Below are 22,239 nucleotides of genomic sequence, written 5' to 3'. Positions count from 1 at the left end.
ACTGCCAAACAACCCCTCTCCCACTGAACATTAACTTTTATAAGCGTGGAGTCTCATTCCTTCAGATTTTAATTGTTGGAGAGTTATCTCTTTTTCTCTCTCTTAATCCAGTTTTTCTTTCTCTTTATTTCACTTTGTGTCTGATTGGACGTTGAATTCACTATTCTAACTGACACTTCCTAGTTCAGACTCTGTGCTGTTCATGGATGATTCTTCAATCTGATTGGTTAAGGAGACACACAGGTGCTTGCCCTGTTCACGTGGGTCCCAGATGTGCTGTAGAAGGCATCACGTTGTTTCCATCTCCCACTGACAGCAACTTGCAAAATCTCATGGAGATTAAATGGGCAAGGACAAGTCGTTCGTTCATTCGCCAACTGCAGTAAATTCTAGCCCATTGTACTTTTCTGTTACGAATGGCTTGGTCAGTGAACTTTGTACATTTCCTAAGAATGAAGTTGAGCTTGCAGAAGAAAAGTTTCTTGACTCCTCTGAACACTTACCTCTTTCTGCAGAGAAAATATTTTTCTCGATACTGCTAACTATTCAGTGCAAATAGTCAAAGGTTGGTTGTAATCCTTTGGCATAGCTTAGTGAATCTCCCTTGGCATTGCACATAGGGAGTTAAGATCAAATATAGTTTTCAGATGAAGAGAGATTAGAGAGCAGGGATAATTTACCCAGGGTGTACAAGTATAATTCATTCCCCAATTTAAAATCAAACAGTCCGTCCTTATTTTTATATAATACTTTGATTTCACATTTTTATTTATAAATAGCAAAATCTGCTGCAATTTGGGAATTAGAGTTGGTTGCAGAGCAGGGGTTTCTCTCTAGTAAAGGCTCAACTGGGAATTGCAAAACTAGGTGCTACAGCACCACCACTGTCAGGAGGTGTAACACAGCATAACAAATGTACATAGACAATTCCCATTATAAATGTGGATGTAGGACTTTATAATGGAATTTTAAAAAATGTAGACAGAATGACTTCAAAACAAATGATATCTCCACACCCTAACCCAATTATTTCCTGGCCTCTAACCCCACCCCATCTGAAGACTACACTCGCGTCAGCCGCGGCTCAGTGGTAGCATTCTCACTCTTGGCTCAGACAATTGAGAGCTCAAGCCCCACTCCAGAGACTTGAGCGTATAATCCAGGCTGACACTCCTGTGCAGCACTGAAGGAGTGCTACACCACCTGAGGTGCTGTCTTTCAGATGCGATGTTAAACTGAGGTCACGTCTTCCCTCTCAGGTGGACAGCATTGTGGGAGTACCTTCACCACAGGGTCTGCAGCGGTTCAAGAAGGCGGCTCACCTCCATCTTCTCGAGGGCATTTAGGGATGGGCAATAAATGCTGGCCTTGCCAGTGATGCCCACATCCCAGAAACAAATATAAAAAAAAACAAAAGACCCCATGGCACTATTGGAAGATCATCAGGGGAGTTCTCTTGATATCCTGGCCAACATTTGTCCCTCAACCAACACCATTAAAAAAAGATTTTCTGTTCATATATTTCATTACCATTTATGGAATAAACGGGTCTTTTTCCGAGTGGCAGGCAGTGACTAGTGGGGTACCGCAGGGATCGGTGCTAGGACCCCAGCTATTCACAATATAAATGATCTAGACGAGGGAACTAGATGTAATATCTCCAAGTTTGCAGATGACACAAAGCTGGGTGGCCTTTGTGTACTGTGAGGAGGATGCAGAGAAACTCCAGTATGATTTGGATAGGTTGGGTGATTGGGCAGATGCATGGCAGATGCAGTATAATGTGGATAATTGTGAGGTTATCCACTTTTGAGAGTGAGAGGGGATCTCATCGAAACCTATAAAATTCTGTCAGGTCTGGACAGACTAGATGCAGGAAGGATGTTTCTGATGGCTGGGGAGTCCAGAACCAGGGGTCATAGTCTAAGGATAAGGGGTAAGCCATTTAGGACTGAGATGAGGAGGAATTTCTTCACCCAGAGAGTGGTGAACCTGTGGAATTCTCTGCCACAGAGGGCGGTGGAGGCCAGTTCATTAAATATATTCAAGAAAGAGTTGGATATATTTCTTGAGGCTAAAGGGATCAAGGGATATGGGGAAAAGGCAGGGACAGGGTACTGAATTTGGATGATCAGCCATGATCACATTGAATGGCGGAGCAGGCTCAAAGGGCCGAATGGCCTACTCCTGCTCCTATCTTCTATGTTTCTTTGGTGGCAAAAACAGGAAGACAGGTTATTACATGAACGGCAATAGACTGGGAGAAGGGGAAGTGCAATGAGACCTGGGTGTCCTTGTGCACCAGTCGCTGAAGGTAAGCATGCAGGTGCAGCAGGTGGTTAAGAAGGCAAATGGTATGTTGGCCTTCATAGCGAGATGATTCGAGTACAGGAGCAAGGATGTCTTGCTGCAGTTGTACAGGGCCTTGGTGAGACCACACCTTGAGTATTGTGTGCAGTTTTGGTCGCCTTATCTGAGGAAGGATGTTCTTGCCATGGAGGGAGTGCAGCGAAGATTCACCAGACTGATACCTGGGATGGCAGGAATGACGTATGAAGAGAGATTGAGTCGATTAGGCTTATATTCGCTAGAGTTTAGAAGAATGAGAGGGGATCTCATTGAAACTTATAAAATTCTAACAGGACTGGACAGACTAGATGCTGGAAGGATGTTCCCGATGGTCGGGGAGTCCAGAACCAGGGGTCACAGTCTAAGGATAAGGGGTAAGCCATTTAGGACAGAGATGAGGAATTTCTTCACCCAGAGAATGGTGAACCTGTGGAATTCTCTACCACAGAAGGCAGTTGAGGCCAATTCATTAAATATATTCAAGAAGGAGTTAGATATATTTCGTAAGGCTAAAGGGATCATGGGATATGGGGAGAAGGCAGGGACAGGGTACTGAATTTGGATGATCAGCCATGATCTCATTAAATGGCGGAGCAGGCTCGAGGGGCTGAATGGCCTACTCCTGCTCCTATCTTCTATGTTTCTATGGGACCTTGCAGTGTGCAAATTGGGTGCTATGATTGCCAACATTACTAAAGTACTTCGTTGGCTATGAAGTGCTTTGAGACTTCTTGAGGTTGTGAGAAAATAAAAGAAAGACTTGCATTTATATAGTGCCTAACACCACCTCAGGACGTCCCAAAGTGCTTTACAGCTAATGAAGTACTTTTGAAGTGCAGTCACTGTTATAATGTAGGAAACATGGCAGAAAATTTGCGCACAGCAAGGTCCCACAAACGACAATGTGATGATGACCAAATATTCTGTTTTTGTGATGTTGATTGAGGGATAAATATTGGCCAGGACACTGGGGCTAACTCCCCTGCTCTTCTTCGAAATAGTGCCATGGGATCTTTTACGTCCATCTGTGAGAGCAGACTGATCTCATCTCATCTGAAAGATGGCACCTCCGACAGTGCTCAAGTCTCTGAAGTAGGATTTGAACCCACTACCTTGGGACTCAGAGGCGAGAGTGCCAGCCACTGAGCCATGGCTGACACTGGCAATACATAAATGCAACTTGGTTGTTTCTTTGCACTTGGTCTTGACTCGCTGGGGGTAATTTTCTCTAGATATCAATCCTTTTTAAATGTACCAATTGCCCTCAAGACAATTTCTTTGGGAGTGTATTCACATATCAGTTATACTGTTCGGTGGGGTGGTGGTGGGGGGTGTCTCCTCGTTAACCTTGCTTCCGACTTGTAAATCTTGTTCTCAAGACCTCTACTGTCATGCTCATTGTTTAAAATAAATAGCTTGCTTGCTTTTGCCTCGTCTCTACCTTTCATTACTTTGATTTCGTTTATTATGTCTCGCCTCTGGTTTTTCTCCAGCAACAGTAAGTTTAATCAGTTGATCCTTTCCTAAGAACTTAGTTCCTGAACGTCTGGAATTATCCAGTGACAAGAATTGATACTTGCAATAATGGATAAGTTTGAGAAATACTGTAATCCTAAAATGTGAAAGATTTTTCACATGCAGAAAGCAATAGTGATTTAAGAACTCCCAGTGGATTTTTGTAGCATGGATTCTAATTGTATTGATCCTTTCTGAATGACAGGCATTCAAGGAACTGACAAAAATAAATGACAAGATTTGTATTTATTCTCCGACTGTAGGTGATGCTGGCAAAGCCCGCCGCCAGCTAGCTCACTTTAGAGGACCGTCATGTCAGTGACACAGTGTGGACATGTAGGGCTGGCAGGCTCCCTTCCCTGAAGGCCATTTGTGATCCAGTTGGGTTTTTATGACAATCTATTTGGCTTTTGTGGTTATTTTTCTGGCGCCTACCCACAAATTACCAGATTTATTGAGTTCAACTTCAGAACTTGCCATGGTGGAATTTGAGCCCATCACCTCTAGGTTGCTGGTACAATACTGTGGTCGCTAGGCTACTGTACCCTATAATTTGTGACATACCAAATAATTCTGAGAATCTACTGATTGTAACAAAAGCAGCATAGATTTGCAGGGCGTCAGACACTGTAAAAGAATGTCAAAGTGCTGTGAGGAAAATGGAATTATTTAGGTAGTAGGCAAAAAAAAACAATTAGACGCCTGAAATGTAATCTAATGCAATTAAAAGAGACAAGAGAGGAAATTGTGTGCCTGGGACGGAGCGTGGAGTTTGAAAAACCATCCATAAAATGGAGCAGAAATTATCGATATATAATGTATTGCAACAAGCAAATTCAGGTGCAAGCTGTGGAAGAAAAACTCACGAGGAATTCTATATTGTAGAAGCTGCAAGAGAGAGTGGGTGATAACACCAGAGAACGCTGGAAACACTCAGCAGGCCAGGCAGCATCCGTGGAGAGAGAAACAGTTAACGCTTCAGCTCGAGGACCCTGCGTCAGAACTGGAAAAAAGCAGGAAATGGAACAGCAAGTGTAGGGGCTGGGAAAAGGGGGAGGGAATAAAAGAACAAAAGAGAAGGTCTGTGATAGGATAGAAAGCAGGAGAGATTAAGAGACATTGAGAGACATTAAGAGATATTCAAGGCAAGAGGAGGTGGTAATGGGACAGGTTAAGGAAGTGTGAATTGCGCTGGCAGAATGAAGGACAGCTGCCATGTGGGAGGGAAGAAAAAAAGGCCAAACAACAAGTGTGGATAAAAAAAAAGAAAATATATATATGTGATAGGGGCCGAGGTTATGATCTGAAATTGTTGAACTCTATGTTGAGTCCAGAGGGCTGTAGAGAGAATGGGTATCGCCCATTGGTAATGTATAAAAATCATGCCATTTAAGCTGGATACATGTGCGCAAGTGAATGTCGTGTCTGAATAACATCTCGAGATTCTAGCATAGACCTAATTGCAGAAGGCAAAGAGTATACATACCAGTGCCATATACAAGGGCACTAAACACAAGTTGTCATTTGTATTGGTACCAAAAGATACCCAGCCAATTTTAGGATTGGGTGCTTGTGAAAACCTCAATCAAATAAAGAGGGTACTCAGAGTAAAGGCTTGAAGTGATTTCTGGCCCTGGCACTTTTACAGGGATACAAGTGTCTATTCAAGGACTGGGTCATTTGCCAGTAGAGCAACAGATTGGGATTGACCGACAAGCTAGCCCAGTAATCCACCCACGCAGAGAAGTACCACTTGTACTACAGGAAAAAATAAAACCGGAGCTTGATACAACGGAGTACAGAGAGGTCATAAATAAATTAGAACCAGTTTGTCGAATTCCTGTGGCATTGCGCATGGGATCAAGACCAAGAGTGGTATTCAGGGTTGGGGGAGGCGGTCATTAGAGTAGGACGCATGCCGGTAAGATGTTTATTAAGATATAGATGTAGTGGGTGAATTCATTGGTGACAAAACATATACAGGAAACTTTGTGATATCCGGCACCGACAGGACCGAGCTGTTGCCGATCTATCAAAACTGCCGGACATACCAGCGTTAATGTTGAAGCATACGGAGGTTTTCATCTCCGTATGTGACAACAAACACTGTTGCTTAGCAACAGCTTCTAAACAGTCGGCCCGTACCTTGGAAGCGTCTCTGTAGCTTAGCAACAGCTTCAGAGAGACTTTCCAGAGCCTGACTGTTGGAAAAAAAAAGCCACGAGAAGAAAAAAAAACCTAACCAAACGGCTCCTGATTTCTGCCGGTAGATCGAGGTTTCCGGACATACAACCTCCGGATAAACCAAAGTCTCCTGTATGTAAATTGGAAATTTTGTGAACCAAGGCTTTAAAAGGGAACAGTTCAACCTTCCAATTCATGAGAAAATTATATATCCGTTATATATTACTAATGCAAAATATTTTAGCAAGTTAGATGCATCCTTATGATTTCCAACAACTGGAACTGGATTGTGAGTTCCGTATGTTCAGTACTCTGCGAGGACAGTGATTGTTACAGCTTCTCTTTGTTTGTGGAAGTATATTCTAATACCATCCATTCAATATAGGAGCGCACCGACGATTCCGACACATTGAGGGGTGACGTGATACTGTAGGATTTAGGGCTGTTAAACCAAATTAGCTTTTCCTGCAACACAATAGCAAAATACTGCAGATGCTGGAAATTTGAAACAACGACAGAAAATGCTGGAAACACTTAGCGGGTCAGGCAGCATTGTGGAGAGATTCTGTTTCTCTCTCCACGATGCTGCCTGACCCAGAATGTTTCCAGCATTTTCTGTTGTTTTAACTTTTCCTGCTATTGAAAGTGTTTCATTTTTTCTTAAAAATACCTGTTTACAATTGCAGCATTCGAACAGACACTCTACAAAGTACATGCTTCAAAAAGATTATGGGATAAATGACTGATCGTGCAAACCTAGTGAAGAGCTGCCAGTGACGTGAACATGGGTTGGGGAATCTGCAATACGGTGTTATAGCCCTATCTCCAACCCATTCTCCCTTTGGGTGCTGCACTGCTGAGAGCACGGGATCGACGAACTTATTTATCGGCCTCAGCCTCATTCTGGAAACATTGTGCAGTGACCTTAATTTGATATTCATTTTTGTTTCCCCTTAAAACACAGGCCGTATTCTGGATCTCAAGACTGGCACAGTTAAAAAGGAAGGGCAGCAGTCTTCAATGAGAATGTGCATGGGATCCAGACGTTCCTTTATTTGTAGAATGAGGTAAGGACATTGGCTAATAACATGAACGGAGTTTTTCTTCCTCCTAGCTGTTTACATAACAGAATGATGAAGCTTGTTATCATAAGGTGTGGTTCAGTGCAGGTATTTGTGGATTTTTGTAGCATGGCTTGATTGATTCTTTCTGAATGATGTGTATTTGTGTTTTCCTTTGTTCGTGTGTATAATAGAAACACAGCAACATAGAAAAATAGAAGCAGGAGTAGGCCATTCGGCCCTTCGAACCTGCTCCGCCATTCAATATGATCATGGCTGATCCTCTATCTCAATACCATATTCCCGCTCTCTCCCCATACCCCTTGATGCCTTTTGTGTCTAGAAATCTATCTATCTCCTTCTTAAATATATTCAGTGACTTGGCCTCCACAGCCTTCTGTGGTAGAGAATTCCACAGGTTCACCACCCTCTGACTAAAGAAATTTCTCCTCATCTCAGTCCTAAATATCCTATCCCGTATCCTGAGACTCTGACCCCTCGTTCTAGACCCCCCAGGCAGGGGAAACATCCTCCCTGCATCCAGTCTGTCTAGCCCTGTCAGAATTTTATACGTTTCAATGAGATCCCAAACTACAAAGGATTTGCTTGATCAGATATCTATTGTCCTCGAAAGCTTCTATGCAAAAAGTTTATAGAAAGAAAATTCTTACAAATAGGGATTCAAATTGGCTCAAAATATACTCTCTCCCTCTCAAGCCCACTCAAAATTCTTTCTTGAGTTTTTTCCAAGTGATTTGAAAACCATGAATTTTTCAGGTGAATTTTTGTACGTTACCAATTATTAAATTTTTAATTCAGACTGCTGGCCAAAGAGGAGTCATTCTGTCAAACAAATTGAATTTTGAAAGCTTCTCATTTAACCACAGCTTTGGTTGTCATCTATAATTTGTGTTGCCGCCTCGCAAATCTATGCCCACCTTTCCTGCAATTCCATGTTTGAATCCCTCCAATCAGGTTTCCAGTCCCGCGACGGTACTGAAACGGCCATTATCAAAGTCACAAATGACATTCTTTGTGACTGACCGTGACTAACTATCCCTCCTCATCCTTCTCGACCTATCTGCAGCGTTCGACACAGTTGACCACACCATGCTCCTCCAGAGCCTCTCGTCCGTCGTCCAGCTGGGTGGAGCTTCCATTTCTACCTATCAAATCGTAGTCAGAGAATCCCCTGCAATGGCTTCCCTTCCTACTCCCGCACCATTACCTCTGGAGTCCCCCAGGGATCTATCCTTGGCCCCCTTCTATTTCTCATCTACATGCTGCCCCTCGGCGATATAATTTGAAAACACAGCATCAGGTTCCACATGTACGCCAATGATACTCGGCTCTATCTCACCACCACCTCTCTGAACCCCTCCACTGTCTCTGATTTGCCACACTGCTTGTCCGACATTCAATATTGGATGAGCAGCAATTTCCTCCAACTAAATCTTCGGAAGACTGAAGCCATTGTCTTTGGTCTCTGCCAAAACTCCGTTCCCTGACCACCATTTCCATCCTGGCAACTATCTGAAGCTGAGACAGACCGTTCGCAATCTTGGTATTGTGTTCGACCCCGGGATGAGCTTCAGACCACATACCCGCCCCATCGCCAAGACTGCCTACTTCCACCGCCGTAATATCGCCCGATTCCGACCCTGCCTCAGCTCATCTGCTGCTGAAACCCTCATTCATGTCTTTTTTACCTCTAGGCTTGACTATTCCAACGCTATCTTGGCTGACCTCCCATCTTCCACCCTACATAAACTTGTGCTCATCCAAAACTCTGCTGCCCGCATCTTAACTTGTTCACCCATCACCCCTGTGCTTGCTGACTGCTGGCTCCTGGTCCAACAACACCTCAGTTTTAAAAATCTTCATCCTTGTTTTCAAATCCCTCCACGGCCTCGCCCCTACCTATCTCTCGAACCTCCTCCAGCCCTACAAGCTTTCAAGATCTCTGCGCTCTTCCAATTCTGGCCACTTGCGCATCTCAGATTTTAATCCTCGACCATTGGTGACCGTGCTTTCAGCTGCCTTGGCCCTAAGCTCTGGAATTCTCTCCTTAAACCTCTCCACCACTCTACCTCTCCTTTTTAAGATGCTCCTTAAAACCTCCCTCTTTGACCAAGCTTTTGGTCACCTGTCCTGATATCTCCTTCTGTGGCTCGCTGTCAAAAATGTTTTTATTGATATCGCTCCTCTTTAAGCGCCTTGGGACGTTTTGCTATGTTAAATGCGCTATATAAATATATAAGTTGTTGTTGATAGTTATAAAATGTAAACATTCTGGGGGAGAAATTGGGTATGTAGCGCCACCTATTAGCGCCTAAAGAGGGCAGTCAGTGGCTGTAGCGCCACTGGCCGCGCCTCCCGCGATATTCAGCGGGGGTGCTAATGGTGGCGTTAGCCTGTTGCACTGCACCGCCACCGATGACGTCATCGGTGTGCGCAGCGCCCCATTAGCGCCCCGATCGCGATATTTGGTAGCGCCGCTCGCTACCTGCGCCCGGTTCACGGGGCCTTGCTGTGCCGGCAGTGGCGCAAGTTAAGGTGGAGGTGCGGGGCGGCTGCCTTTTTCGGCGGCTGCCTGCCAGCACCTCTGTCCCCGGCCTCCTGACACCCCCCCCCCCCCCCCCGCCCTGCGGCATTGCCGGCTGTTTCCCGAGAGCCCGGCACTTCTCCTCGGTGCCGGGCTCTTTTGCTGGCACTCGCGATTGGGGATCGCGCTGTTGCAGGCCCCTCCCCCTTAACAATGGGAGGAAGGCCTGCAGTACCGCAATGTGCCGCGCCGCAGCGTGTGGCGCTGTGGCACATTGCGCTGCGATATTCAGTTTCCGCGCCCTAAGCTGGACGCGGAGCGCCTCGAGCCTCGCCCCGTTTCCCTCTAGGGGTGCTGAAACTGAATTTCTGATGTTCATGAATGCTCCGAACGCTGCGCAAAAATCAGCGCCCAGGCGAACTTGGCGCCACTTTGGCGCTTCAACCCAATTTCTCCCCCTCTATCTAATCACCCAGTGCGTAAGGAAGCTTTTTTGAGCAATGCAGTTCTCCCCTCCAGTGTCCACTGTACCCTACTGTCCATTGCCCAGTCCCAGCTATTCACTTTCTAGATGGCCACTGTCCACACTCAGGTTCTCATTACCCCATTCCTCCAGGGTAATATATTGGCTGTATGAGAGCCTACTCTTTCTGGCTGCAAAGCTGTTTCTGCAGTGACATCTTCAGGGCTATAGAGTCATAGAGTAATACAGCACGGATAGAGGCCCTTCGGCCCATCGTGTCCGCGCCGGCCATCAAGCCCTGCCTAATCTAATCCCATATTCCAGCATTTGGCCCGTAGCCTTGTATGCTATGGCATTTCAAGTGCACATCCAAATGCTTCTTAAATGTTGTGAGGGTTTCTGCCTCCACAACCCTTTCAGGTAGTGAGTTCCAGACTCCAACCACCCTCTGGGTGAAAAAGTTCTTTCTCAAATCCCCTCTAAACCTCCCGCCCTTTACCTTGAATCTATGCCCCCTAGTTATTGACCCCTCTACTAAGGGAAAAAGCTCCTCAGCATCCATCCTATCTATGCCCCTCATAATTTTGTACACCTCAATCATGTCCCCCCTCAGCCTCCTCTGCTCCAAGGAAAACAAACCCAATCTGCCCAGTCTCTCTTCATAGCTGAAGCGCTCCAGCCCTGGTAACATCCTGGTGAACCTCCTCTGCACCCTCTCTAACGCGATCACATCCTTCCTGTAGTGTGGCGACCAGAACTGCACACAGTATTCCAGCTGTGGCCTAACCAGTGTTTTATACAGCTCCATCATAACCTCCTTGCTCTTATATTCAATGCCTCGGCTAATGAAGGCAAGTATCCCATATGCCTTTTTTACCACCTTATCTACCTGTTCCGCCGCCTTCAGGGATCTGTGTACTTGCACGCCCAGATCCCTCTGACCCTCCGTCTTGCCTAGGGTCTTTCCATTCATTGTGTATTCCTTTGCCTTGTTAGTCCCCCCAAAGTGCATCACCTCGCACTTTTCCGGGTTAAATTCCATTTGCCACTGTTCCGCCCATCTGACCAACCCATCTATATCGTCCTGCAGACTGAGGCTACCCTCCTCGCTATTTACCACCCTACCAATTTTTGTATCATCCGCGAACTTACTGATCATACCCTTTACATTCATATCCAAGTCATTAATGTAGACCACAAACAGCAAGGGACCCAGCACCCAGCACCGATCCCTGTGGTACCCCACTGGCCACAGGCTTCCAGTCACAAAAACAACCTTCGACCATCACCCTCTGCCTTCTGCCACTAAGCCAGTTTTGCTTCGTCCTCTGGTGTGGCCTGAGGTGCTCCTCCACCTTCTCCATAGCTATGCCTCTTTGAATGGTGAGGATGTACTACAAAGGAGCTGAATTCCAGAGGTGAGGTGAGAGTGACTGCCCTTGACATCAAGGCAGCATTTGACCAAGTGTGGCATAGGAGCCCTAGTAAAACTGAAGTCAGTGGGAATCGGGGTGAAAACTCTCCACTGGCTGGAGTCATACCTATCACAAAGGAAGATGGTTGTGGTGGTTGAAGGTCAATCATCACAGCCCCAGGACATCGCTGCAGGAGTTCCTCAGGGCAGTGTCCTAGGCCCAACCATCTTCAGCTGCTTCATCAATGACCTTCCCTCCAACATAAGGTCAGAAATGGGGATGTTCGCTGATGACTGCACAGTGTTCAGTGCCATTCACAACTCCTCAGATAATGAAGCAGTCCATGCCCGCATGCAACAAGACCTGGACGACGTGCAGGCTTGTGCTGATAAGTGGCAGGTAACATTTGCACCACAGAAGTGCCAGGCAATGACTATCTCCAACAAGCGAGAGTCTAACCACCATCCCTTGACATTCAACGGCATTACCATTGCCGAATCCCCCACCATCAACATCCTGGGGGGTCGCCATTGATCAGAAACTTAACTGGACCAGCGACATAAATACTGTGGCAACAAGAGCAGGTCAGAGGCTAGGTATTCTGCGGCAAGTGACTCACTTTAAATATATCATTTAATAACTGTAGTGTAATTGGTGGGATTGATTTGATTTAATTTAATTTCAATTAATTAAAGGGTAAGTCATGGCAGGAGAGCCTGGCCCCATGGTATGCTCCTCCTGTGCTATGTGGGAACTCAGGGATACTTCCTGTGTCCCTGACAACCATGTGTGCAGGAAGTGTGTCAAACTGCAGCTACTGGCAGACCGCATTGCGGCGCTGGAACTGCGATTGGATACATACTGGACCATTCGCGATGCTGAGGACATCGTGGATATCACGTTTAAGCAGTTGGTCACACCACAGGCAAAGGTTGGACAGGCAGAAAGGGAAGGGGTGACCAACAGACAGAGTAGTAGGCGCAGGCAGGTAGTGCAGGAGTCCCCTATGGACATCCCCCTCTCAAACAGATATACCACTTTGAATACTGTTGAGGGGGATGGCTTATCAGAGGAAGGCAGCAGCAGCCAACTTCCTGGCACCAGGGGTGGCTCTGCTGCACAGGACGGGAGGAAAAAGAGGGGTAGAGCTATAGTAATAGGGGATTCTATTGTAAGGGGAATAGATAGGCGTTTCTGCGGCCGCAAACGAGACTCCAGGATGGTGTGTTGCCTCCCTGGTGCAAGGGTCAAGGATGTCTGAGCAGCTGCAGAACATTTTGGAAGGGGAGGGTGAACAGCCAGTTGTCGTGGTGTGATGCGCTATCAATTACTCATAAAAGACTGAGAGTTAAGAGAGTAACGAAAGGCTTTTATTAACAAAAGAATGAAGGTCTGCCTCGAGTGGTCGACCGGTCCAGAAATACAAAGGGGCTGGGGAGCAGTCACCTTTATACTAGGACTTGTGGGAGGAGTCAGCCGAGGCATGTCCAGGCATGTACACAGTGGAATACAAACAGTGGTTTACCACATTCACCCCTTGTTTAAAATTGAGTCCGGCGGGGTGAAGTGTATTAAAAGTTAGTGTATTGGAGTCTCTCCGGAGGTCTTGTCTGCCGCTGTGATCGGCGTGGCGACGGCAGGGGTAGTGGAGCTTCCGGCGTCGAGTCCTGCGTAGGCTGTTGCACAGGCGCGTCGTCCTCGTAAATGTCGAGCGGGTTGCTGGGCCCAGGCCTGCCGTCTGCTGGGGCTGGATATCGGATCGTGGGGGGGGGGTGGTAGTGAGTAGTGGGTTACTGCGGCCCCCGAGGGTGCAAGGTCTCTTATGGAGACTGTGTCCTCCCTCCCGTCCGGGTATGCAATGTAAGCATACTGGGGGTTGGCGTGGAGGAGGTCAACCCTCTCGACCAGGGGGTCCGTTTTATGGGTCCTCACGTGCCTTCTCGGTAGGACCGGCCCTGGGGACGTCAGCCATGGCGGTAGCGATGTCCCCGATGTGGACTTCCTTGGGAAGACAAACATTTTCTCATGAGGGGTGGCGTTAGTGGCAGTGCAGAGCAGTGACCGAATAGAGTGGAGCGCATCGGGGAGCACATCCTGCCAGCGGGAGGTTGGAAGGCCCCTAGACTTTAAGGCTAGCAGGGCGGCCTTCCAAACTGTCGCATTTTCTCTTTCCACCTGTCCGTTCTCCCGGGGGTTGTAACTGGTGGTCCTGCTTGTGGCAATACCCCTAGTTAGCAGGTACTGACGGAGTTCGTCGCTCATAAACGATGAGCCCCGGTCGCTATGGATATAGCTGGGGAAACCGAACAGGGTGAAGAGGTCGTTCAGACATTTAATGACCGTGGCACTGGTCATGTCCGGGCAGGGGATGGCGAACGGGAAACGGGAGTACTCATCAATAATATTGAGGAAGTACACATTGCGGTCGGAGGAGGGGAGAGGCCCTTTAAAATCAACGCTCAGGCGCTCGAAGGGGCGAGTGGCTTTTATCAGGTGGGCCCTGTCTGGTCTATAAAAGTACGGTTTGCACTCAGCGTAGACTTGGCAGTTCCTGGTCATGGTCCTGACCTCCTCAATAGAGTAAGGCAGGTTGCGGGCCTTGATGAAGTGGAAGAACCTGGTGACCCCCGGGTGGCAGAGGTCATTGTGGAGGGCCCGCAGTCTATCGATCTGCGCGCTGGCGCAGGTGCCACGCGATAGCGCATCCGGGGGTTCATTGAGCTTTCCGGGCCGGTACAAGATCTCGTAATTGTAGGCGGAAAGTTCGATTCTCCACCTCAAGATCTTGTCATTTTTGATTTTGCCCCTCTGCTTGTTGTTAAACATGAAAGCAACTGAACGTTGGTCAGTGAGCAGGGTAAATCGTTTTCCGGCCAGGTAGTGCCTCCAATGACGCACAGCCTCCACAATCGCCTGGGCCTCCTTCTCAACAGCGGAGTGTCTGGTCTCCGGGCCTTGGAGGGTTCGTGAAAAGAAGGCCACGGGTCTCCCCGCCTGATTGAGGGTAGCGGCCAGGGCAAAGTCGGACGCGTCGCTTTCCACCTGGAAGGGGATGGATTCGTCCACTGCGTGCATGGTGGCTTTGGCAATGTCTTCCTTGATACGGTGGAAGGCTAAGCGGGCCTCTGCCGTCAAGGGAAAAGAGGTGGACTTGATCAGCGGATGGGCCTTGTCCGCATAGTAGGGGACCCACTGGGCATAATAGGAGAAAAACCCTAGGCACCTCTTCAGGGCCTTGAGGCAGTGGAGCAGTGGGAGTTCCATAAGGGGACGCATCCGGTCGGGGTCGGGGCCGATGACTCCGTGTTCCACAACACAGCCAAGGATGGCGAGGCGGTTTGTGCGGAATATGCACTTCTCCTTGTTATATGTCAGGTTCAGGAGTTGGGCGGTGCGGAGGAATTTTTCGAAGTTTGCGTCATGGTCCTGCAAGTCACGGCCGCAGATGGTCACATTGTCCAGATATGGGAAAGTGGCCTGCAACGCATTTTGATCTACCATCCGGTCCATCTCCCTTTGGAAGACGGAGACCCCGTTGGTGACGCCAAAGGGAACCCTAAGGAAGTGATAGAGGCGGCCGTTTGCCTCGAAGGCAGTATACTGGCGGTCCTCAGGGCGGATAGGGAGCTGGTGGTACGCTGATTTCAGGTCAATGGTCGAGAAGACGCGGTACTGCGCGATCTGGTTGACCATATCAGCTATGCGGGGGAGTGGGTAGGCGTCCAGCAGGGTGTAGCGATTTATTGTCTGGCTGTAGTCGATGACCAGGCGCTGCTTCTCGCCGGTCTTAACGACCACAACCTGGGCTCGCCAGGGGCTGGTGCTGCCCTCAATAATCCCTTCCTTCAGGAGCCGCTCCACTTCGGTTTTAATGAAACCCTGTCCCCGGCACTGTATCGCCTGCTCTTTGTGGCGATGGGCTTACAGTCGGGGGTGAGGTTAGCAAACAGTGGGGGGTGACTCTGAGTGTGGAGAGGTTGCACCTGGTGCGCGGCGGGCAATTTGGGAGCTGCTGGCTGCGGACTGTGAGTGGGGGTAGGGGTCCACTGTACGCCATCGTAACACTTTTAAGGTGGCACTGAAAATCTAACCCCAGCAGGACGGCAGCGCAGAGGTCGGGCAGGACCAGAAGTTTAAAATGATCGTACACGGTCCCGTCTACTACGAGTGTCACTACGCAGTAGCCGCCGATGTCCGCCGACTGGGACTCGGAGGCCATAGAAATCCGCTGGTGCGCAGGCAGGACTGGGAGAGAGCAACGCCGCACCGTGTCGGGGTGGATGAAGCTCTCCGTGCTCCCAGAGTCAAAAAGGCAGATTGTATCGTGGCCATTTACCTTAATGTCCATTGTGGAGCTGGCCAGCTGGTGCGGTCTCGCTTGGTCCAGTGTAACGGATGCCAGCGTAGGGGTCGGTGTGTCGCTGCGGGTATCAGATGAGGCGGTGTTGGGGGCCTGCTGCGTTCCGGCTGTCGTCCAAGATGGCGGCGTCCATGATCCCCATGTGGCTGGAGGCGTCCAAAATGGCTGCTGTACCGGTGGTTCGCACATGGCCGGGGAGGCCCAAGATGGCGGCCCGCATGGCCCACACGCGGCGCTGCTGGGGTTCGGGGTGGCTTTGGCCCTGCAGACGTTAGCGTAGTGTCCCTTCTTCCCGCAGCCCGAGCAGATCGCGTTTTTCGCCGGGCAGCGCGCTCTGGGGTGTTTTGCCTGGCCACAGAAGTAGCATTTCTGGCCTTGGGGCACTGCTGTCTGGCCTTGGGACACTGCTGCGGTAGTTGGGCCGTTGCTGGGGTGTGGCTGGGGTGGCACGGTGCTATGAGGCGGTCCTACCGTGTCCCAGGCTGTCATTTCCCGCGGCGTCCACGGTGCAGAGGAGTAGGCATCCATGCCCCGGTAGGCTGCATCCAATGATAGTGCGAGTTCAGAGGCTTTGTTGAGGTCGAGGTCACTCTGCTCCAACAGTCGCTGTCGGGTGTAATTGGATCTGTGGCCCGCTACAAAAGCGTCCCGGATAAGTTCCTCTGTGTACACGGCGGCCTTTACATCCTTACAACCACAGGCCCGGCCAAGCACAGACAGTGCCTGAAGGTATTCCACGGTCGATTCCCCAGGTTGTTGTTTACGACTCCCCAGAAGGTGCCTGGCGTACACTTCGTTCACTGGGCGCGTGTACTGGTCCTTGAGGAGCTTGATAGCGTCCGCGTACGAGGTCGCGTCTTGGATGACCGAGTACTCGGTGGTTCACTTTGGAGGTCAGGACATCCAGTTTGTCCTCGTCCGATTTGATTGCTGCGGAGGCGGTCAGGAATTTTTCGAAACACTTAAGCCAGTGAGTAAACTTGGTGGATGAGTCCGCCTCCCGATGATCTAAGTCCAGGCATGCTGGTGTGAGGATCTTCTCCATTATAAAAATTTTGTTACTAAAATTGATGCGCTATCAATTACTCATAAAAGACTGAGAGTTAAGAGAGTAACTAAAGGCTTTTATTAACAAAAGAATGAAGGTCTGCCTCGAGTGGTCGACCGGTCCAGAAATACAAAGGGGCTGGGGAGCAGTCACCTTTATACTAGGACTTGTGGGAGGAGTCAGCCGAGGCATGTCCAGGCATGTACACAGTGGAATACAAACAGTGGTTTACCACATGGTGCATATAGGTACCAACGATATAGGTAAAAAACGGGATGAGGTCCTAAAAGCTGAATATAGGGAGTTAGGAGGTAAATTAAAAAATAGGACCTCAAGGATAGTAATCTCAGGATTGCTACCAGTGCCACGTGCTAGTCAGAGTAGAAATAGAAGGATATTTCAGATGAACACGTGGCTAGAGGAATGGTGCAAGGGGGAGGGATTCAAATCCCTGGGACATTGGAACCGGTTCTGGGGGAGGTGGGACCAGTACAAACCGGACAGTTTGCAGCTGGGCAGGGCCGGGACCGATGTCCAAGGGGGAGTGTTTGCTAGTGCTCTGGGGGAGGGTTTAAACTAAAATGGCAGGGGGTTGGGAACCTGAGCAGGGAGACAGAGGAACGGGAAACAAGGATAAAAGCAAAAGATAGGAAGGAGAAAAACAAAAGTGGCAGTCAGAGAAATCAACAGTTTAAATCAAACATGGCTACAGTAAATAATAATTCTAATAGGTCTAAGAGTGTTAAAAAAACAAGCCTGAAGGGTTTGTGTCTTAGTGCGAGGAGCATTCGTAATAAGGTGGATGAATTAGCTGCGCAAATAGAGGTAAACGAATATGATTTGATTGGGATTACGGAAACATGGCTCCAGGGTGGCCAAGGCTGGGAACTCAACATCCAGGGGTATTCAATATTCAGGAAAGATAGGCAAAAAATGAAGGGGAGGTGGGGTAGCATTGCTGGTTAAAGAAGGTTTTAACACAATTGTAAGGAAGGATATTAGCTCTGATGATGTGGAATCTGTATGGGTAGAACTGAGAAATACCAAGGGGCAGAAAACGTTAGTGGGAGTGGTATATAGACCTCCAAACAGTAATGCGGAGGTTGGAGATGGCATTAAAAGGGAAATTAGAGAAGCGTGCAATAAGGGCACAGCAGTCATCATGGGTGACTTTAATCTACATATAGATTGGGCTAACCAAATTAGTAACAATACTGTGAAGGAGGAATTCCTGGAGTGTTTACGGGATGGTTTCCTGGACCAATATGTCGAGGAACCAACCAGAGATCAGGCCATCTTAGACTGGGTATTATGTAATGAGAGGATTAATTAGCAATCTTGTATGAGGCCCCTTGGGTCGGAGCGATCATAATATGATAGAATTCTTCATTAAGATGGAGAATGAAGTAGTTGACTCAGACTAGGGTCCTGAATTTAAATAAAGGAAACTACGATGGTATGAGGCGTGAGTTGGGTAGGATTGATTGGGGAATGTCACTCAAAGGGTTGACGGTGGATAGGCAATGGCAAACATTCAAAGATCGCATGGATGAACTACAGAATTTGTTCATCCCAGTTTGGCATAAAAATAAAACAAAAAAGATGACTCAACCGTGGCTAACAAGGGAAATTAGGGATAGCATAAGATCCAAGGAGAGGACATATAAATTGGCCAGAAAAAGCAGTAAACCTGAGGATTGGGAACAGTTTAGGATTGGACAAAGGGATTAATTAAGAAGGGGAAAATAGAATATGAGAGTAAGCTTGCAGGGAACATAAAAACTGACTGTAGAAGCTTTTATAGATATGTGAAGAGAAAAAGATTGGTGAAGTCAAGTGTAGGTCCCTTGCAGTGTGATGCGCGGCCAGTGCGCCAGTGATGACGCATCGCTTTCCACCTGGAAGGGGATGGATTCGTCCACTGCGTGCATGGTGGCTTTGGCAATGTCCTCCTTGATACGGTGGAAGGCCGAGCGGGCCTCTGCCATCAGGGGAAAAGAGGTGGATTTGATCAGCGGACGGGCTTTGTCTGCATAGTAGGGGACCCACTGGGCGTAGTAGGAAAAAAACCCTAGGCACCTCTTCAGGGCTTTTAGGCAGTGGGGCAGTGGGAGTTCCATAAGGGGACGCATCCGGTCCGGGTCGGGACCGATGACCCCGTGTTCCACAACACAGCCAAGGATGGCGAGGCGGTCTGTGCGGAATATGCACTTCTCCTTGTTATATGTCAGGTTCAGGAGTTGGGCGGTGCGGAGGAATTTCTCGAGGTTTGCGTCATGGTCCTGCAAGTCATGGCCGCAGATGGTCACATTGTCTAGGTAAGGGAAAGTGGCCTGCAGCGCGTTTTGATCGACCATCCGGTCCATCTCCCTTTGGAAGACGGAGACCCCGTTGGTAACGCCAAAGGGAACCCTAAGGAAGTGATAGAGGCGGCCGTTTGCCTCAAAAGCAGTATACTGGCGGTCTTCGGGGCGGATGGGAAGCTGGTGGTACGCTGATTTCAGGTCAATGGTCGAAAAGACGCGGTACTGCGCGATCTGGTTGACCATGTCAGCTATGCGGGGGAGTGGGTAGGCGTCCAGCAGGGTGTAGCGGTTTATTGTTTGGCTGTAGTCGATGACCAGGCGTTGTTTCTCGCCGGTCTTAACGACCACAACCTGGGCTCGCCAGGGGCTGGAGCTGCCCCCAATAATCCCCTCCTTCAGGAGCCGCTCCACTTCGGTTTTGATGAAAACCCTGTCCCCGGCACTCTATCGCCTGCTCTTTGTGGCGATGGGCTTACAGTCGGGGGTGAGGTTAGCAAACAGTGGGGGGGGGGTGGGACTCTGAGTGTGGAGAGGTTGCATCTGGTGCGCGGCGGGCAATTTGGAGGCTGCTGGCTGCAGACTGTGAGTGGGGGGAGGGGGCCACCGTCCGCCATCGTAACGCTTTTGAGGTGGCACTGGAAATCCAACCCCAGTAGAACGGCAGCGCAAAGTTGGGGCAGGACCAGGAGTTTAAAGTTATTGAACACAGTCCCGTCTACTACTAGTGTCACCACGCAGTAGCCACCAATGTCCGCTGACTGGGACTCGGCGGCCATAGAAATCCGCTGGTGCGCAGGCAGGACTGGGAGAGAGCAACGCCGCACCGTGTCGGGGTGGATGAAGCTCTCTGTGCTCCCGGAGTCAAAAAGGCAGTTTATTGCATGGCCGTTTACCTTAACGTCCATTTTGGACCGAGCTAGTTGGTGCGGTCTCGTTTGGTCCAGCGTAACAGAGGCCAGCGTAGGGGTCGGTGTGTCGCTGCGGGTATCAGATGCGGGGGGGTTGGCGGCCTGCTGCGTCCCGGCTGGTGTCCAAGATGGCGGCGTCCATGATTCCCATGTGGCTGGAGTCGTCCAAGATGGCTGCTGCTGCGGTGGTTCGCACATGGCTGGGGAGGCCCAAGATGGCGGCCCACACGCGGCGCTGTTGGGGGCCCAAGATGGCGGCTCGCACGGCCCACACGCGGCGCTGCTGGCGTTCGGGGTGGCTTTGGCCTTGCAGACGCTAGCGTAGTGTCCCTTTTTCCCGCAGCCCGAGCAGGTCGCATTCTTCGCTGGGCAGCGCGCTCTGGGGTGTTTGGCCTGGCCACAGAAGTAGCATTTCTGGCCTTGGGATACTGCTGTCTGGCTTTGGGACACTGCTGCGGTGGTTGGGCTGTTGTTGGGCTTTGGCTGGGGTGGCACGGTGCTATGGGGCTGTCCTACCGTGTCCCAGGTTGTCGTTCCCCGCGGCGTCCACGGTGCAGAGGAGTAGGCATCCATGCCCCGGTAGGCTGCGTCCAGCGTTAGTGCGATTTCGGAGGCTTTGTCGAGGGTGAGGTCACTCTGCTCCAGCAGTCGCTGTCGGGTGTAGTTGGACCTGTGGCCCGCTACGAAGGCATCCCAGATCAGTTCCTCCGTGTACTTAGTGGGCGTTACCACCTTACACCCACAGGCCCGGCCAAGCACAGACAGTGCTTGGAGGTATTCCTCAGTCGATTCCCCAGGTTGTTGCTTGCGACTCCCCAGGAGGTGCCTGGCGTAAACTTCGTTCACAGGGCGCGTGTACTGGGTCTTGAGGAGCTGGAGGGCGGCTGTGTACGAGGTCGCGTCCCGGATGACTGAGTACACTCGGTGGTTCACCTTGGAGATCAGGACAGACAGTTTGTTCGCATCCGTTACGACCGCAGTGGAGGCAGTCAGGAATGCCTCGAAGCACATGAGCCAGTGAGCAAACTTGGTGGAAGCGTCCGCTTCCCGACTGTCCAGGTCCAGGCATGCTGGTGTGAGGATCTTCTCCATTATAAAAAATTTAGTTAATAAAATTGATGCGCCATCAATTACTCAAAAGACTGAGGTTAAGCGAGTAACAACCAGGCTTTTATTAACTAAAGAATGAAGGTCTAGTCTCGAGTGGTCGACCCGTCCAGAATACTAAGGGACTGGGAGGTAGTCACTTATATACCTGGAATAGTGGGAAGAGTCAGCCGAGGCATGTCCAGACCTGTACCTAGTGGAATACACATACACATACAGACAGGTATAACAGTGGTTTACCACACAGTGAGAATCAGGGGAATTTGTAATGGGTAACAAAGAAATGGCAGACCAATTAAATACATGTTTTGGTTCTGTCTTCACAAAGGAGGACACAAATAACCTCCCAGAGATGTCGGGGAACATAGGGTCTGATGAAAGGGAGGAACTGAAAGAAATCAGTATTTGTAAGGAAATGGTGTTAGGGAAATTGATGGGATTGAAGGCCGATAAATCCCCAGGGCCTGATAATCTACATCCTAGGGTACTTAAGGAAGTGGCCCTAGAAATAGTAGATGCATTGCTGATCATCTTCCAACATTCGATGGAATCTGGAACAGTACCCATGGATGGGAGGGTAGCTAATGTTACCCCACTATTCAAAAAAGGTGGTAGAGAGAAAACGGGGAATTACAGACCGGTAAGCCTGACATCGGTAGTGGGGAAAATGCTAGAGTCCATTATAAAAGATGTAATAGCAGAGCACTTGGAAAACAGTGACAGGATCAGACAAAGTCAACATGGATTTACAAAAGGTAAATCGTGCTTGACTAATCTACTGGAATTTTTTGAGGATGTAACTGGTAAAATAGATAAGGGACAACCAGTGGATGTGGTGTATTTGGACTTTCAGAAGGCTTTTGATAAGGTCCCGCATAAGAGATTAGCGGGGAAAGTTAAGGCACATGGGATTGGGGGCAAGGTATTGACTTGGATAGAGAACTGGTTGGCAGACAGAAAGCAAAGACTTGGAATAAA

General features: G+C 49.1%; 1 protein-coding gene across 12 annotated transcripts in view; it reads left to right on the top strand.

Moving 5' to 3' along the window:
• The window catches only part of arnt2 (aryl-hydrocarbon receptor nuclear translocator 2), a 715,479-nt gene that overhangs the window by 378,145 nt on the left and 315,095 nt on the right, over positions 1–22,239 (top strand). For all 12 annotated transcript variants that reach the window (XM_085968885.1, XM_085968886.1, XM_085968889.1 and 9 more), the window contains one exon: positions 7,013–7,115. In XM_085968885.1, coding sequence (XP_085825011.1) covers positions 7,013–7,115 — 103 coding nt within the window. The remainder of the gene's footprint in view (positions 1–7,012; positions 7,116–22,239) is intronic.

The sequence above is a fragment of the Somniosus microcephalus genome, chromosome 27 (assembly GCF_052327205.1).
Source record: "Somniosus microcephalus isolate GS21.2 chromosome 27, FLI_Smic_1.0, whole genome shotgun sequence".
NCBI classification, from domain to species: domain Eukaryota; kingdom Metazoa; phylum Chordata; class Chondrichthyes; order Squaliformes; family Somniosidae; genus Somniosus; species Somniosus microcephalus.
This window is presented reverse-complemented; position numbering and strand designations above follow the sequence as displayed.